The 19460-nt window shown below is 33.2% G+C and overlaps 1 protein-coding gene and 2 pseudogenes across 2 annotated transcripts; 2 read left to right on the top strand and 1 right to left on the bottom strand.

Moving 5' to 3' along the window:
* Window positions 1-347: 347 nt before the first annotated feature.
* On the bottom strand, window positions 348-3600 carry LOC124823594 (glutathione S-transferase TCHQD). 2 transcript variants are annotated; one of them, XM_047295835.2, is made up of 3 exons: window positions 3423-3600; window positions 2208-2548; window positions 348-1266 (listed from the first exon to the last, which is right to left on the bottom strand). In XM_047295835.2, exons 2-3 carry the CDS (start codon window positions 2414-2416, stop codon window positions 672-674), a joined length of 804 nt encoding a protein of 267 aa, XP_047151791.1. In that variant the 5' UTR covers window positions 2417-2548; window positions 3423-3600; the 3' UTR covers window positions 348-671. The 2 variants fall into 2 exon arrangements, with proteins under 2 accessions (XP_047151791.1, XP_047151789.1); XM_047295833.2 differs by having other exon boundaries at window positions 2208-2509.
* An 8944-nt stretch (window positions 3601-12544) lies between these two features.
* LOC148203972 (putative wall-associated receptor kinase-like 16 pseudogene) lies at window positions 12545-13528 on the top strand (annotated as a pseudogene).
* A 28-nt stretch (window positions 13529-13556) lies between these two features.
* LOC148203971 (putative wall-associated receptor kinase-like 16 pseudogene) lies at window positions 13557-15268 on the top strand (annotated as a pseudogene).
* Window positions 15269-19460: the final 4192 nt, after the last annotated feature.

Raw genomic sequence — 19460 nt, 5'->3', positions numbered from 1 at the left:
CGTATTCTAACTTGAGTCGATTTTTATATAAATATATTGATTATTGAACTGATTTTAATATACCAATAAGAAAAGTTTATAGTTTTTTTGAACATAATTATCTTAAAAGTTCATTTTAAAGCGTACGAATCTGGATTTCGGGTTAGATGACAGTATACTTCTTTTTCATTTACCTTTTCAACATATTTTAAATTTTTATTATATCTAATATACATTTTCAAGCAGTGAGGATTTGGTCGTAAACTTAAACTCCTTTTGATTTTTGATGGTCATACAACAAAACAGAAAGAAAATGTAGAACACTAGAGGAATGAGAGTACGTTGCTTTTGCATTTACAAATACTAAATAAGTGTACACAAAACAAGTAACGATTCTCATATGAAGGAATTCTTCCCATATCAGGGTACAACATTGCACATAAATTGCTAATTGATTGAACTAACACAAATCCAAGCTCAGTACTCAAATCCAAGCTCAGTACTCAGCATCACCATTTGCTAAGGGAGAAAGAAAAATGAATCCCCCTTTTCTCTTAAAAAAAATTATTCTTGTCACCAAAAAGGGAAAATACAAACAATGTTTATGATAACAACAACTCATCTACAACACACAAAAGCTCTTTCTTATATTCACTTATGCAGTTTTCTTTGGGCAACTAACATACACTTCATCAATATCTCTTCAGCAAACTTCTAACGCGAACAAAGCACCAAGTTTTTAACAATGTCTTGTGCTTTTTCCAACCATCAAAATACCTACCAATCACTTTCCTATAACTAGGCCTCTGCTGAACCAAAACCCAATACTCAGCAATGTTTGGCCTCCCAGTTATGTACTCTTTCTCTAAATCCAAGAGCACTAAACGAGACAATACCGGAACGAGCATCACATCAGCCATAGTAAACTCTTGACCTGCTAAATAAGGTGTTTCACTCAGCTGCTTCTCTGCTTCATCAAGCAGCCTAATCAAATGCTCCTTGCTCCTTATAAACACATCTGAATCTTTCACTCTCTCTTCAGTCTGATATGCTTCTTTTAACTTCTTATGGTAAGCACCTGCTAGTTCTGGTGACTCAGACATTCGAGCAATCACCACTCTTCTTAAGAACTTAGAAACATATATTCTGTATTTCTCTGGTACATGGGAAAGGGAAAAATACTTTGGATTCCACTCTTGTACCTTCTGCATCCATTCAATCACTTCCTTGTTACTGCTACTGATATTTTCAGACCCAGAGGAGAACACGGCAATTCTTTCTATGTACCTGAAAATCCAATACCACTATAAAATGTCCACTCATAAAGTTAACATAAAAGCATTTGAAAGTAATTCAACTTCAACATTTAGGTTAAGGGATTAAGCTTTATCAAGCAACTGTAAAAACCACTCCTTTATCCACAGTAGCATATAGAATGCTGCAATTGTTGCTCTAAGGGAATTGACTTGGAAAGTGATAAATCGATAACGGATTCTCTCGTGCAGAATTTCCACATGGCCGTGTCATGTAAAAATTGTGTTTCTCTCTGTGAATTTCACAAATTTTAATATAGTCCTACCTACTTAATTTCTATGAAGAGACATTTTTCATTTGAAATTATGTTCTTGTGGAAACTCAACATGAGATAATCCATTCCTTGATAAAGATTTCGAAAGAAGCTCTGGCAGCTAAATATATTTCTGTGGGGATAACTTCTAATGCTGCATAAATCTTCAAAGTAGAATAGAATCAAAGAAATAAGAGCTAACCCTATATAATCAGGAACACATATATTATTAAGAACTTTTCTATTTATATCTTTGTTGTCAAAAGATACCAAATTTTATACATTGTATTGATTTATTTTTTTCAATATAAATAAGACATTTGTACTGTCTGAGAAACATAATTTCAGCTTAATGTTTCTCTTTTCCTACGGTTTAAGATGGTATTAGAACTACTTCATAAGATAGTATAACAGTTTTTATCGGTATCTATCCTAGTAAGCTTTATTAAACTTTTAGTGAATTTTCTATTCCCACACTCAAAAAATCCAGTTCTCAGCATGCAGAGGGTTTAAATATGACCAAAGTGGATAGAAACTTGCCATACTAAGCCTATTTTGCAATGTTGAATTAAACTTAAAATCCACATTTTATATAATGTTTACAAAAGGAAGAAATAACATTAAGAGGAGGATGACAGAATAAGTTGTGAAGAGGGCATACTGGATTATATCAATAGTCTTGTAAAGAATGTGAGAGCCATTTTGGAAAACTGGGAGTCTTCCACCAGGATTCATCTTGAAGAATGAAGAATCCAAGTTCTTGCCAGTTACAGGATTGACATGGTGTGATGTGTAATCAATGCTTTTCTCTTCCAACGCAAGTCTCACCTTCTGGCTGTCCAAATCAAATGGATGATGATACAATTGCATTTTCTTATCACCTAAGGAATTAGGAAGAAGCAGGATGTGCTAGAGGTGAAATATGTATGCGCCAACACCAGAAATCTTTCAGAACACTGAAGTCTGCAAAACATTGGTATCCAAGTTGTCAGTAAGCAACATCTGCAATCATAATTAAAATTCTATAATTAAAGCTTACGAAATACAAAATCATGTGAAAGGCCAGCAATCAATAAGGGAGAATGTGAGACAGGGTCAAGAAAAGGATAAAACATATTTTTCTAGTCACTAATTATTTAGAAATTAGCCGGCCTGTGCAAGAAGCATCCAGAGAAGAACTAATGCCACATGTCATACATAATAAATAATCGATTCAAAACACAGAAATTTCAAAGCTACATATTTAAGTATGTATTCCTAGAATTCATTTTCTCTGCTAAGGCTGTTTTGTGGTATCCCAGTTGTCAAAATACACTACTTTGATATATTAAAAAGACTTTTAATATATTTTAAAACATCAAAATCATTATATATCAGTGTATTTTATGGTACAGCAGAGAACAGTGAAAAAAACTCAGCAAAATCCAAATTCGTATTCCTATCATTCCAAATACAAGAAAATCGACAGACAGGTAGCGTTGATTGTTAGTCTTATATCAGTTTTAAGCAATGATGTATTATTCACACAAGAAAAAAAATCGATACACATATGAGGTCTACATTCAGACGTATATGAAAAATAAAGGAACACCCAAAAAGAAACCATGATCCAACCCCAAAAGTTAAGGATTGAATAAAAGGAAAGGTATCAACCCAACCCAACCCAACCCAGATAGTTTCAATGATCAGAAGAAGTTAATAAATATTAGATGGGGTTAAGGGTAACGGAGTTCAGAAGATTCATGGAGAAAATAAAAACAATTGATGCGTAGAAGTATAGAATTCCATAAAATAGTTGAGAAACCCAGCAAAATGAAGTGAAAGCACAGAGAAGACAAGATGAGCATAAGAAGGAATGAAATGAATGAGAATATACCAGAAGGAGAAGAAGCTGTTGAATGAAGAAGAAAAAAGGAGTCTTTTTGGATTGCTGAAATCAATGACAGCTAAAAAGATTGGAAACCACAAACTGAATACTGATCAGAATTTTTCAACAAATTAAGTCACACTTTAAGGTTGCTGTTGGAACACAAAGGCACACACGGCTACTCGCTTAGCTGAATCGACACCTGTCACGTAATAAATTTCACTTTTCTATATATGGACCATCTTTCATCACCCTTTGACTCACAACCTTTTTTTTTTAACAACATAAATATTCTGGAAAAAATAACATTTTTAATTCAATTTTATGTCAATAATTATTCAAAACTGACTAATATAGAATGAATTTTATAAACATTTTAATCCCCGTATCTGCATCTATTTATGTACACACCAACGACCACACACGTGTTAAATATACATTCATACTTGTATGCACAAGAATAATTATAATGAATTAAACAAAATCCGAAAATTTAATAAACTTTCACTATTTCTTTTGTGCTACACTTAAGCTTTAGAGTGAAACGCGTAAGTAAGGTTTATTGGGATAAAATTATCCAAAGATAAAAATAAATAAATTAGTTTTCTAGAGCTGTATTATATACATTTTTAAATTATATTATTTTTATTTCATTTTGTATATAAACTTATTTTATGAAGAATATTATTCTATTTTAATTTTCTGAATTTTTCTCCAATATTTTTTTAAAAGCTAATATAAATATATGTAATAATTCTATTTATAATGTTTAGTGATATTTTAATCGAGGATGTAAGATACTTCTTGGTTTAATATAGATACTAAAATATCGAAGAGCATAACGGGTTGGGCTTTGGCGTTTTCTCTTTGGGCAATTACTTTCTGCATCTTTAATTATTTTCTGCAACTCCCATTTTAATGAAATTATATACTGAGTAGTAACGAGAGCTATCAAACTTCAGGCCGGATCCAACCCAAGAAGCTATTCAAAAAATTTGTTTCAGCCCGTTGGGTTCCTTTTTAAGTAGACAGTAATTATATTGTGTGGTGACTCATTTTAAAAATTAAAAGAAACTTGTAATTATTTAAATAAAAAAGTAAAATAAAATAATTTAAATAATATTATTGAATTTAAATTTTACATAAATCATATATATATATATATATATATATATATATATATATATATATATATATATATATATATATATATATATATACACACAAATTGAATATTATTATTATATAAAACGGAGTTAGCTGAGTCTATATATCTAACCCGACCTAAGTCATTGCTAGCAAATGAATTAGACCAAAAACTTGACCTACAACTATTTTTCAGTTTAACTTTAATCGTACCAATAATAACTATTTATTTTTTAATTTATTTTATTAACTATTCACAACAAAGGTATTCCATTCGGATTGAATTAGAATGGGTTAAATATGTTTTTAGTCTTTAAACTATCAAGCGAATTTGTTTAGTCCCTCTTTCAAAGTAAGGTACACTTTGATCTTCTCCTTAAAGAAACTATAATTTTTTGTCCTTGAAAACCAACGACGTTAAAAATCCGTTGAGGTGGCTAATGGTGATACCACGTCATTTTCTTTTTTTTTGACACGAATCAACTTTTCTCAGCTTTTTTCCCTTCCTCTCCCTCCCTCTTCCTCAATCTTCTCCTTAAACTCCTTCCCAGAAATCATCACATCGTTCAACCTTTTCACCGCCATCACCGGCCTTGCCTCAAGCACCGCCTTCCTCCACGCCGTCACGAAGAACCCTCCGTAAGGAGAGAATGGAGAAGAGGTCACTAGAGAAAGAGAACAAGAGAGAAAGTTAATGGTGCGATTATTGATTCTTAACGAATCATTGAGAATTTGCAGGTTATGTATAGTTATGCTGTGAATGGAAGGTGCGCTTCTCCTGTGCATCTTTGGCTCACTGGCTGCGACGGGGAAATGGATAATGCTTAGTTCCTGAAAGCTTTTTTTTGTTTTGGTTTTGTGATACAGCTTGAGATTTTGAGATGGATTTTGTTCAGGAACTTTTCTATTTTTATTCTGTTTTACTGAAGACTGGAGCTTTTAAGGAAAGATAGGATTTTTAATGGACTAACTGTTCTTCTGTTTACAATTTTTACAATTTGTTTTTGGTCATGAACAGGTGCTCTTTACTGTGTATGTAAAGATGGTGTGGGTAATCAAGCTCTTTAGAAAGCTATGGATTATGCATGTGGTGCAAGGGCTGATTGTTCCCCTATTCTTCAAAATTCCTTTTCTTCTAATTCTTCTCTGTTTGTTGTTGTCCCTACATCTTTGATCTGCAGCTTCAACATCCACATGGGTTTACCCCTCAAGCCCTGGGTATGTTCTTGATCATAGATCTTGCCGATTTGTTTAAATTAATACGCAATCATTAGTTTATTTCTCTGAATTTCAAGTTCAATTTTTTATTTAATTGTTTCCTAATGGCAAGATGTTGGTTGCTTGCGTGCTATATTAAACCAGTTTTTTCTTCCATTTACGGAACATGAAGGATGTTAAGGAGAAGATTGAGGGAGAGGGAGGGAGAGGAAGGGAAAAAAGTTGGGAAAAGTTGATTCCTGTCAGGAAAAAAGAAAATGACGTGGTACCACCGTTAGCCACCTCAGCAGATTTTTAACACCATTGGTTTTGAAGGACTAAAAATTATAGTTTCTTTAAGGAGAAGGATCAAAGTGTACCTTACTTTGAAAGAGAGATTAAAAACAAATTCGCTTGATAGTTTAAGGACTAAAAACATATTTAACCCAATTAAAATTAGAATTAGAAGAATAAATATCTTCAAATATAAATAAGTTTTAATTACTTTCGTATTTAATAATATTATCCTAAACATACCTTGTCAAAACCCTTAAAAAAAACCCCAATTTAGTGGAAGCCATGTGTCAATGAATGAGTTCAAAATTTTAGAAAGTGGAAGACAGGTGGCTGCAGGAGAGTGGACCGACCGGTTTGTGCAGGAGGTATATAAGTGGAAATTTTGAAATTCGGTCCCACTTTCTGCATGCACCCTTCTTCTCCAAACTGCTGAACTCCATTTTCTCCTCCTTCTCTCTAGATTCCTCCATCTTCTCTCTAAGAATTCTCATCCTTTTCTTCTTCCGATCATCATTTAGGCAACGTCTGAGTATTCCTGGTGCCAAGAGCTACACTTTGCACCGATCAAGTTGTGGTTTAAGCTGGTGAGTACTTCTCTTCTTAAACCGTTCGTTTTCTGTCACATGCAAACCCAGATTCTGGTTGCATGAGTTTATCATCTTATTCTAAGCATTTCTGGTCTTTTGTTTGGTTTAGTTTCATAAATCGTGACCTTAGAATTCTAAGATTCCTGGTTGTGGCGAGCCATATACTGCATCTGTGAGCGTTCGGCTACGTTTAGAGGTAAGGGAAGCTTCTAATTTAATTGTGATTCTTGTTTTATGATTGTTTACTTGCTGGAATGATGTTATGTTTGATGATTTGGTTGATCTTGAAATATTGCATGTTTGTTTGGAAGTACTGATGATTGATGAAAAGGCATAAAATGGGTAGGAATATAGTTTGATTGTGATTTTGCAATAATCTGTAGAATTCTGAAAACTGTAACCGAGAGTCATTTGTGACTGTTTGGTTTTCCTTTGGTGTGTTCGGTCTTAACTGGATTTTCCTTCTAAAGAGAATTTAAGTTAATGACCGTTCGATCTTATATTGGTAGGTTGGCACACTAAATACTTAGTTTATGTTTAGTTTTCTATTTCTACTTAGTTATCAGCCTAGTCAGGGTATTCAAATAAGTTAAGTAATCAACATTATAGTCGTTTTCAGTATGTGAATAAGTTAGGTTGTTTCCGTGGTCGGCTTTATATAAATATATATATATATATATATATATATATATATATATATATATATATATATATTTCTATTAGCTAGAGTGTTCGGTCTCTACAGTACTAGGTTTGAGACTAGCACTCGGTCTCTTCAGTGTTCGGTCTTAGACTAAAGGTAAGTATTATTAGTGCTCGGTATCGTACTATTTCTCGGTTTCTTCATAGTATTCAGTGTGCTACTGGTATTCGGCGTCAAACAATATTTGGTCTCAGTAGTGCTCGATCATAGACCAGGTGCTCGGTCTCAGTAGTGCTCGTTCTTATAATATTCCATAAAATACTTGCATTAGGTATTAAGAGTGTTCGGTTAAACTCCAGAGTGTTCGGTTAAAGCTTGTAGGGTTCGGTTTAAGTTCACAGGTTCCATCAAAAGTTATTATGATTTTCGGTTAAGTCTAAATTATATGTATTCTTTAGTATTTGGTACATTCTTAGGAGTTTTGTCTAGTAAAATACTGTTCTGTAGTAATTGTTGAGTCACAAGTAAACGTCCAAATATTATCATGAGTGTTCGGCTTATAATGAGTCTTATCTAACATGGACCGTTCGGTTCTGTTCTGTGTATAAGTGGAAGACCGCTCGTTCTTACACTAAGTGTTCGGTTGTGTTAGTCTAAAAAATATTCAGATCGTTAGGTCTTATCTCTAGGGTGGAAGTTATTGTTCAGTTTTGGTTTAAGATTAGATATGTTTCTATTTGTTCGGTTTGATTGTATTGATGAATAAGTAAGATGATGTTGAAGAGTGATATGAATTGAGTAATATGGATGTAAAAGAGAATTCCAAGGAGGAATATTTCGTGAATGATATTGGAATGATAAAGTATGAATGTGGACAAAGCTTAGCTGGCGTTTATCCTGATATTCCGTGATTACTCATTCTCACGTAGAGAAGAGTAACTCATGCGTGGAAATGGCAGGAGGTCCTAGACCATAAGGTGAACTTGGGCAGAACGGACTAACCTTGGGTGGCGACTGTTGAGGGTATCCCAACTATTACATCACCCGGGTGCAAAAACGTAATAGCTACATAGAATTCATACAATCCGGACAATCAGAGTAAAGTGGTCGGTCATTGCATGTTTTGACGTATAATTTTGGTTGGAAATGTATGATTGGATGATTGCATGATTGACTATTTGACGTATATCAAATTTATGTGAAATAAATGTTTTACAGAATTAATTAAATTACATAAGCTTACCCTATTTCATGTCTTGTCTGTTTTGTCCTTTCGGTTGTCATTTTTGTGTTGCAATGATCATCTTATGGATGTGAGCAGAAGGAGAAGAGCTGCTGGAAGAAGCTCTGGAAGAAGTAGAGGTTAAGTTTGAACCTTAAAACCGTTTGGCAAGGGAGTGTTCATTGTTTTGTATAACCTATCGGTTAAGCTACTTCTTGGAACCGTTCAGTCTAGTAGTTAGTTTTGTAAAGTTTAAAACTTTGTAGTATGGTTTAAGGCCGTTCGGCCATAAACGTACCTCTTCTTTTTCTGAATTGAACTGTAATATTATTAATTGTGAATATTCTAGAATATGGTTTTATACTGTATTTTTGGGATGTTACATACCTTAGTTTTATTTGTAATGATTTTATTATTATTATTATTATTATTATGAATTTGTTAAATAAAATCGTCTAAAAATATTTTATTTTAAAGTAATAAAAATATTTAACAAAATAATATATATAAAACGACAAGATAATGTAGTTATATGTGTAAATAATATTATAAGCTATAAACATTATTCTAAACGATTTGATAAACAAATTAGAATAAATCCTACTACATGTATTATATTAAACGTTATAATAAATATATAATATTTTAAATGTAATGTATAAATATTACTTCTTTAGATGTCATAAATCAACTGGATTGGGTTAATTAAAAAAAAAAAATTGTCATATGAAAGAACTGTTAAAGAAAGGTTTTTCTTTTATCAAACTAGATTGGATTAATTTAAAAAAAAAGAAACAGTTTTGTTTTGATCTTTGTATGATATAGAAAAAAAAACCTCCTAATTCATATCACATGCAAGGAATGAAAGTTGTAAGAGCTTACAGTACAAAAATTATAATATGAAGTTGAATAACTAAGCACAAGTGATATTAAATACACATTTGTTATTCAGAAAAAAAAGCTGGAAGCATGTGAATAGGTAGGCCCAATGGAGCCTCCAACCATTCACTTCAAAAATGCTCTCACATTCAACTTCATGCTTTCAGATTCTATTTTAGAGGAATCAATGTTTTTTTTTTTTTATGTTCTTTTTGGTGTTCCCGATAGATATAATTCAAATTTTTTATCTTTATTCTATTCCAAATAAATTAATGCTAAGGACCTCCAACGGGTCTTTTAACCACATTAACCAGGAACTGGGAGCCATGAATAATTTATAGTTTTCTTTTTCTTTCTTTTCAAATTTGGAAAAGAAAGCACATATATGTTTATGTTTACGTTTTTGTTTTTAATTTTGGAAAAAAGCATAATTTATTCTATTTTTCAATATCTATAATAATGTATATATGGATGAAGAGGGCAACAATAGAAAAAAAAACATCTAATCTAATAAACAATTTTCTCATACATTTAGATATCATTTATCCGAGTTAAACAATATTCAAATCTCTTAAAGTTTCGAATCCAAGTCGTATTTTCTTTTTTATCAGTAAAGATATATATATAGTTAAGCTCACCAGCAGACAGATTAAGTTTCACTGTCATGAAATATTGTTTGCAGAAAGTTAGTTTAAGAAAAGAAAGAGAGATGAATGTGTGGTTTGCTATATATTGCCGCTATCTCTGGTGTTTGGCTTTTGGTTAATATGTCGTTTTGGTTTTCCAAACTCCATTTTAACGCCCATTTATTGCCAGAAAAAGATTCAAACTGTGCCCAAAATTTAATCATTGCATGTAACTGCCTTCACTGTTACTGTCATTCTGATAAACATGTTTCCTTTATATTAGGCAGCCTTTCAACATAATTTTCTATATTTATTTGTCCCATAAGTTAGAACTTGAAGAAGCTATGTCCAAGAACCTTGTTTTAAGGCCTTAATTAAGCTCAAAGAAACTCTGCCCCATTAATATTTTTACTATTAGTTTTAGCTAATGAAAGATATATAGATAGATATATTTGTGTCTGAATGAATTGAATGATTTGTTAGTAAGCAATGCTAGATATGTTATTCACCTTCTTGCTTGTAACTGCCGATGAGTAGCAGTTACATCTTCATTATTATTAATAACGCCCTCATCATTGTCAACACTGTAGCGTAAACTCAGACATTCCTTTTTTTCTTTTATCATATTTCACTACATAATATACCAATTGTTTTCTTTTCAAGAAAAATGCTAGGAGATATATTCATCATCTTCTTAATACAATAATACATTAGTTTGGCAGGTTTCATGCTTAACTAAATATATTTTAATTTTGAACGGAGTCAACTTCACCGGGAGAATATGGGCCATTCTTTTTGTCAAAACGATGATGATTGTAAATAATGATAGCAACAAAAATAGTAATAATGTTTTCATAACCATCAGATCAAACACCCCACCAACCTCCTTCAAACATTGGGCTCTTAACTGTTTAATCCTTAATCTAAAAAATATTGTTTTATGGATTTCAGTGAATCTTTTAGTTTTTATAATACTTGATGCGATTTGTCTCAATACGTGTTGTCATGTTCATAATTTATGACAAAAGTTATTTAAAAGTAAATTAATATGAGAAACAGAATTTATTAATTGATTATTATTGTAACTAGTTGTAGGGGAAGCATATAATAATAAGAAGTCCGTGAGAGGAAGGAGAGGCACCGACAGTGAAAATGAGGAAGAAACAGAAATGTATAAGTGGTGGTAGACCCACACCGTTTGATTTGAACGACCACTTTTGATAGAAACCCCATGGTGTGCATTAAAGCACCACAACATTAACATCACCCTCCTCAATCATCTTATGGTCGGTTTCGCTTGACAGACACGTACGTTGCTACATCAATTCAATGACAATCAATAAATATGTATTCTTATAAATGCATTTACTGTTCCATCTTTTAATATCACTCAGTTCTACGTACGCACAGCAGCTCATCTCTCCGTTGTATCCACATTCCATAAATGAATAATATTAAACAAATTAATAGGGTATTTGGATAAGTAATTTTAATAGGATTATTTTTAAAAAAATTAAAATGTTTGATGACAAAATATGTTGTTTAGATATAAAATTTTAGAAAAATGAAATTATAAAATTTTATTAGAATAAATGTATACTTAAAATAAAAGAACTTTAAATTTCATAAAAAGAAATAATTTAATTTTTTTTATATACATATAGTTGTGTCTAGTTTAATTCAATCAAATATGGATAAGCCTTCAACTCGAACGAACTTGAATCTATTCTAAATTATTCTTAGTCGATTCATGTTTCAACTTGACTTGCTTGAGTTAACTAGACTTACTTACCTTGATTTGGTCTTGATTGTGTTAAGCTTGATTTAGCAGTGATCAAACTATGACTAGCTTGAGCCTAAACTTAGTTTAATATGGTTTAATATGAGTTGGTCCCAATTCAAATGAATATGGATTTACCTTAACTCAATAGAATTTAAGCTTGCCTCAACTCAGGTCAACCTGGACTTTGATTGATTTTATTCAACCTAAACATGAATTTACTTGGCTCAACCTTAATTTGGTCCAATTTGACTCGACTTAGACAAGAACAAATTCGACATGATCTTGGTTCAAGCTAACTCGACCTAGCCTAGACTTTGAGCAACTCAGCTCAACCTAAGCCCAAGTTAACTTCATTCAATTTAGGCTTGGGTCAACGAAGCTCAACTAGTATCTTAACCAACTCAATTTGACTTAAGCCTAAGCTAACACGATTCAACTGAGACCTAAGCCTACTTGGCTTAAGATGGACTTAAAGCAAATCAATTTAACCTAAACTTGGATTGACTTGACTTGACTTTAACTTGAGTAAACTCAGTCCAATATATTAAATTGAAATACTTTATCTAAATTAGAAAAATAAGATTAACTAAATTTTAATTAATTTATCTAAACAAAACATTTAAAAAATAGGTTTAATAATTATTGAGGTCTCTATTTTTGGCAGGAAGTTTCAAATCAGTCCTTTAGTTTGTTTTGTCTTAGTTAGGTCTCTACTTTTAAAATTTTGAAGTAATGTGTAAGATAACATTTTTTTCAACTAAACGATGGCTTGTTATTACAACAACATATAGACAGTTATAGTGGATCAAATGAATTAATAAATATCTTTACTGTGGAAGAACTAAAAGAGGCCACCAACAATTTCAATGAAGAGATGGTCTTAGGCAAAGGTGAGGAGGGAACGATTTACAAAGCAATATTACCTAACAATAGAAGTGTAGCAATAAAAAAGACCATAATTAATAACTCAAACCAAATTGAGCATTTCATCAATGAGGTGATTATGTTTTGTCAAATCAACCATAGAAATGTGGTGAAACTCTTGGGATGTTGTTTAGAGACAAAGGTTCCCTTACTTGTTTATGAATTTGTGCCCAATGGAAACGTTTACGAGCATCTCCACCATCAAAGCAAACCTTTAAGACTTACATGGAAAAGAATATAACAAATAGTAGTTTAAAATGTTGGGGCCTTGACATACTTGCATTCTTTTACCCATGCATCAATCATTCATAGAGATGTGAAAACTTCAAACATACTACTTGATCACAATCTCACTGAAAATGTTTTTGATTTTGGAGCTTCAAAGATCATTCCTCTTGATCGAACTCAGTTAACAACTTTGGGGTTGGGGACACTAAGGTATCTTGACCTAGAATACTTTCTCTCAAGCCAGTTAACGGAGAAAAGTGATGTCTATAGTTTTGGAGTTGTCCTAGCCGAACTACTAACATAAGAGAAGGCACTCTCTTTTGAAAGGCCAGAGGCTCATAGAAACCTACCGATTCACTTCCATTCTTCAATGAAGGAGGGTCGGTTACTTGACATTTTCGATGGCCACATAATAGACGAGACAAATGTTGACAAACTAATGGATGTTGCAAATATTACAAGCCATTGTTTAAGGTTGAAGGGGGAAGAAAGGCCCACCATATGCATGTGTGTAGGTGTGCATGTGTGCTTGTATGCATGTGTATGCATGTGTGCATATGCGCATGAATGTGCATGTGTGTGAATGTGTATGTGTGTGTGTGTGTGTGTGCATGTGTGTATGTGTAAAAAAATATTTTTTTCAATTAAATGGTGGTTTATTATTACAACAACATATAGGCAGGTACAGTGGATAAAATAAATTGACAAAAATATTTACAATGGAGGAACTAAAAGCGACCACCAACAATTTCAATGAAGAGATGGTCTTAGGTAAAGGTGGGGAGGGAACAATTTACAAAGGAATATTACCTAACAATAGAACTATAGAAATAAAAATGTCCAGAATTAATTACCCAAACTAAATTGAGCATTTCATCAATGAGGTGATTTTTCTTTGTCAAATTAACCATAGAAATGTGGTGAAACTCTTGGGATGTTGTTTAGAGACAGAGGTTCCCTTACTTGTTTATGAATTCGTTCTCAATGGAATTCTTTACGAGCATCTCCACCATCAAAACAAACCTTTAAGACTTACATGGAAAAGAAGATTACAAATAGCAGTTGAAACTGCTGGGGCCTTGGCATACTTGTATTCAGCTACCCATGCACCAATTGTTCATAGAGATGTGAAAACTTCAAACATACTACTTGATCACAATCTCAATGCAAAGGTTTATGATTTTAGAGCTTAAAAAATTATTCCTCTTGATCGAACTGTGTTAAAAACTTTGGTGTTGGGGAGACTTGGTATTTTGTCACAAAATACTTCCACTCAAGCCAATTAACGGAGAAAAGTGATGTCTATAGTTTTGGAGTTGTCCTAGCCAAACTACTAAGAGGAGAAAAGACACTCTCTTTTGAAAGGCCAGAGGTTTATAGAAACCTAGCGATTCACTTCCATTCTTCAATGAAGGAGGGTCGATTACTTGACATTGTCGATGACCACATAATAGATGAGGCAAATGTTGAGCAACTAATGGATGTTGCAAATATTATAAGTTATTGTTTAAGGTTCAAGGGTTAGGAAAGGCCCATCATATGTATGTATATGTGTGTGCATGTGTGTATGTGTGTATGTGCACACGTGTGCATGTGTACTTGTATGCATATGTTCATGTCTACATGTATGCATATGTGCATGCATGTATGCATGCGTTCATGCATGTGCATGTGTGTGTATGTGTATGTGTAAGTGTGTATGTGTGTGTAAGTGTATATGTGTGTATGCGTGTATGTGTGTGTATGTATGTGTGCATGTGTGTATGTGTAAAAGAATATTTTTTGCAACTAAACAATGACCTGTTATTACAATAACATATAGACAGGTACAATGGATGAAATGAATTGAAAAAAATCTTTATCGTGGAAGAACTAAAAGAGGCCACCAACAATTTCAATGAAGAGATGGTCTTAGGCAAATGTGGGGACGAAACACTTTACAAAGGAATATTACCTGACAATAGAAGTGTAGTAATGAAAAAGTATAAAATTAATAACCCAAACCAAATTGAGCATTTCATCAACGAGGTGATTCTGCTTTGTCAAATGAAACATAGAAATTTGGTGAAACTTTTGGGACGTTGTTTAGAGACAAAATGTCTATAGTTTTGGAGTTGTCCTAGCCGAACTACAAAGAGGAGAAAAGGCACTCTCTTTTGAAAGGCCAGAGGCTCATAGAAACCTAGCGATTCACTTCCATTGTTGAATGAAGGAGGGTCGATTACTTGACATTGTCGATGGCCACATAATAGATGAAGCAAATGTTGAGCAACTAATGGATCTTGCAAATATTGTAAGCCATTGTTTAAGGTTCAAGGATTAGGAAAGGCCCACCATATGTATGTATATGTGTGTGCATGTGTGTATGTGCGCACGTGTGCATGTGTGCTTGTATGCATATGTTCATGTCTACATGTATGCATATGTGCATGCATGTGTTTGCATGTATACATGTGTGCATGCATGTGCATGTGTGTGTATGTGTAAGTGTGTATGTGTATGTGTAAGTGTGTATGCGTGTATGTGTGTGTATGCATGTGTGCAGGTGTAAAAAAACCTTTTTTACAACTAAACGATGGCCTATTATTACAACAACATATAGGCAGGTACAATGGATGAAATGAATTGACAAAAATCTTTATCGTGGAAGAAACAAAAGAGGCCAACAACAATTTCAATGAAGAGATGGTCTTAGGCAAAGGTGGGGACGAAACAGTTTACAAAGGAATATTACCGGAGAATATAAGTGTGGTAATAAAAATGTCCAGAATTAAGAACCCAAACCAAATTGAGCATTTCATCAATGAGGTGATTCTGCTTTGTCAAATGAAACATAGAAATGTGGTGAAACTTTTAGGTCGTTGTTTAGGGACAAATGTTCCCTTACTAATTTATGAATTCGTTCCCAATGAAACTATTTACGAGCATCACCACCATCAAAGCAAACCTTTAAGACTTAAATGGAAAAGAAGATTACAAATAACAGTTGAAACTGTTGGGGCACTAACATACTTGCCTTTAGCTACCCATGTACCAATCATTCACAGAGATGAGAAAACTTCAAACATACTACTTGATCACAATCTCATTACAAAGGTTTCTTATTTTGGAGCTTCAAAGATTATTCCTCTTGATCGAACTCTCTTAACAATTTTGGTGTTGGGGAGACTGGGTATCTTGACCCGGAATACTTCCATTCAAGCAAGTTAAAGGAGAAAAGTAATGTGTATAGATTTTGATTTGTCCCAGACGAACTACTAACAAGAGAGAACACGCTCTCTTTTGAAAGGCTAGAGGCTCATTGAAACCTAGCGATTCACTTCCATTCTTCAATGAAAGAAGGCCGGTTACTTGACATTGTCGATAGCGACATAATAGATGAGGCAAATGCTGAGTAACTAATGGATGTTGCAAATATTGCAAGCTATTGTCTAAAGTTGAAGAGGGAGGAAAGACCCACCATATGTATATGTGTATGTGTGCATTTGTGTATGTGTGCATGTGTGTTTGTATGCATGTGTGCATACATGTGCATGTGTGTGTGAGTGTATGTGTGTTTGTGTGTGTATGTGTGTATGTATGTGTGCATGTGTGTATGAGTAAAAGAACATTTTTTTCAATTTATAAATGGTGGTCTGTTATTACAACATCATATAAACAAGTACAATGGATCAAATGAATTAAAAAAATATTTACTGTGGAAGAACTAAAAGAGGCTACCAACAATTTCAATGAAGAGATAGTCTTAGACAAAGGTGGGGAGGGAACAATTTTCAAAGAAATATTACGTGACAATAGAACTATAGCAATAAAAAAGTCTAGAATTAATAACCCATACCAAATTGAGAATTTCATCAATGAAGTGATTCTACTTTGTCAAATCAACCATAGAAATGTGGTGAAACTCTTGGAATGTGTTTTAGAGACAGAGGTTCCCTTACTTTTTCATGAATTCGTTCCTAATGGAACTGTTTACGAGCATCTCTACCATCAAAACAAACCTTTAAGACTTATATGGAAAAGAAGATTACAAATAGCATTTGAAACTGCTAGGGCCTTGGCATACTTGCATTCAGCTACCCATGTATGAATCGTTCATAGAGATGTGAAAACTTCAAACATACTACTCTATAACAATTTCATTGCAAGGGTTTCTGATTTTGGAGCTTCAAAGATTATTCCTCTTGATCGAACTCTATTAAAAACTTGGGTGTTGGGGAGACTTGGTATCTTGTCCCAGAATACTTCCACTCAAGCCAGTTAACGAAGAAAAGTGATGTCTATAATTTTGGAGTTGTCCTAGTCGAACTACTAAGAGGAGAAAAGACATTATCTTTTGAAAGGCCATAGACTCATAGAAACCTAGAGATTCACTTCCATTCTTCAAAATGAAGGAGGGTCGGTTACTTGACATTGTCGATGACCACATAATAGATGAGGAAATTGTTGAGCAACTAATGGATATTGCAAATATTGTAAGCCATTGTTTAAGGTTGAAGGGTTAGAAAAGACTTGCCATACATATGTGAGCATGTGTGTCTATGCGCATGTGTGCTTGTATGCATATGTTCATGTCTACATCTATGCATATGTGTTTGCATGTACGCATGTGTGTATATGTGTGTGTGTGTGTGTATGTGTGTATGTGTGTGTGTATGTAAGTGTGTCTGTGTATGTATGTGTGTATGTGCAAAAAAACATTTTTTTTAACTAAACGGTGTCATGTTATTACAACAACATATAGGCAGGTAGAATGGATAAAATGAATTGACAAAAATCATTACTATGGAAGAACTAAAAGAGGCCACCAACAATTTCAATGAAAAGATGGTTTTAGGCAAAGGTGGGGACGAAACAATTTACAAAGGAATATTACCTGACAGTAGAATTGTCGTAATAAAAAGTCCTGAATTAATAACTCTAACCAAATTGAGCATTTCATCAATGAGGTGATTATGCTCTGTCAAATGAAACATAGAAATGTGGTGTATGTGTGCTTGTATGCATGTGTGCATGTCTGCATGTATGTATATGTGCATGCATGTGTGCATGTATGTATGTGTGTTTGTGTGTATGTGTGTATGTATGTATGTGTCCAGGTGTTGTTAAATTGTCTAAATGAAAATTGAAAATATGTTGACATGACATGCTGATGAAGCTTTTTTAAATGACGTGGATCACCAAAGTAGGTATAGTGACGTGTTGATACCTAATTAAAGGAAATTTATGATTATTGTTGTTCTTCTTCTTCCACAGTCTTCTTCTCGTTAAACATTGATGAACTTGATACTTCTTCTTCTTCGATTTTGTTGATTGTGGTTTATGGTTCTTCGTCATTGTACTCTTCTTTATTATCTTTTTCGTCACGGTTCTCTTCTTATACACACGTTGGGTTTGTCCCTCCTAAGGACGTCTTCCTACCATAATGTTTTTCACCACTGCCCACATGTCACTCACAGTTTCAAAAATTGGACCCTTCAACCCTAAGTGATAGGTGACTCACTCCTGCAGTCTTAGATACATTTTTTACGTTTATCAGTAGAATGTATCATTCAGCAATTAACAAATACTTTCTACTGAAACATTCTATAAGAAGTAACTCATTGAAAATCTAGAACACAAATCCGAATATAAATTAAGCAATAAAGAACAAAAATAGTGAAAATACTAAGATACTCCCGCAAAATCTCAAGTCTCGTTGTCTAAAAAACAAAGTAAACAAATGGGAAAAAGCACGTACTGTGAAACACCCTAGGTCGCATGCTACATGTCCACCCTACCCACCTTTCCTCCTTCAATGCTTATGGAGTTTACATTGAAAAGGTAAGTTTCACAACAACATTTTCAGTAATTAGAGTTTTCAAGAAAATTGGGGAAAACAAAAATAGAAAGGAATTGGAGATTTTTTTATTTTAGAGTTTTATACAGAAATTGAGATTTCCTCAATGTTTGTGTTCAAAACTCATGGTAGACATATGACGAATAAGGAACTCCACCATAAGTCAACCATTATTAACATCTACAAATGTATGTATCATTTAGTATACTATAAGATGTTTAAAATTTGCATCAAGACTACTACTAACAAACTTAGAGTTCTATATCATTATATCCTCTTGATTTTAACTTAAGAGTTTCACTCAAGTACTTAAAATGATTAAGATTAAGAAAAAAAATTGAACAAATGTAAAAAGAAAGGTTTAATGTCTCCGTAGGTCCCTATTTTGGTCATGAATTTCAAATAGGTCCTCTCTCTTTTCGGCGTATCAATTGAGTCCTTGTTTTTGTAAAATTGAATCAATTACAGGCCTGCCGTTAAATTGGACAAACGGCCGTTACAGTATTGGTTACGTGGCATGGTTCAGTGCAGTTACTAATCAGACGTGGCATTTAAAACGATTTTTGTATTAAATAATTGGTATGCATAGATGTATATTAAGTTTTGGGTAAGGGCAAACAAGGAAATTTGAAAAAATTAAAGGGCAAGACGTTTTAATTGAGGAATGCAACTGAGA

Source organism: Vigna umbellata, chromosome 2 (assembly GCF_029865625.1).
Source record: "Vigna umbellata cultivar VRB3 chromosome 2, Vumbellata_1.0, whole genome shotgun sequence".
Lineage (NCBI taxonomy): Eukaryota > Viridiplantae > Streptophyta > Magnoliopsida > Fabales > Fabaceae > Vigna > Vigna umbellata.
Note: the sequence above shows the minus strand (reverse complement) of the source record. Positions and strands in the feature narration are given on the sequence as shown.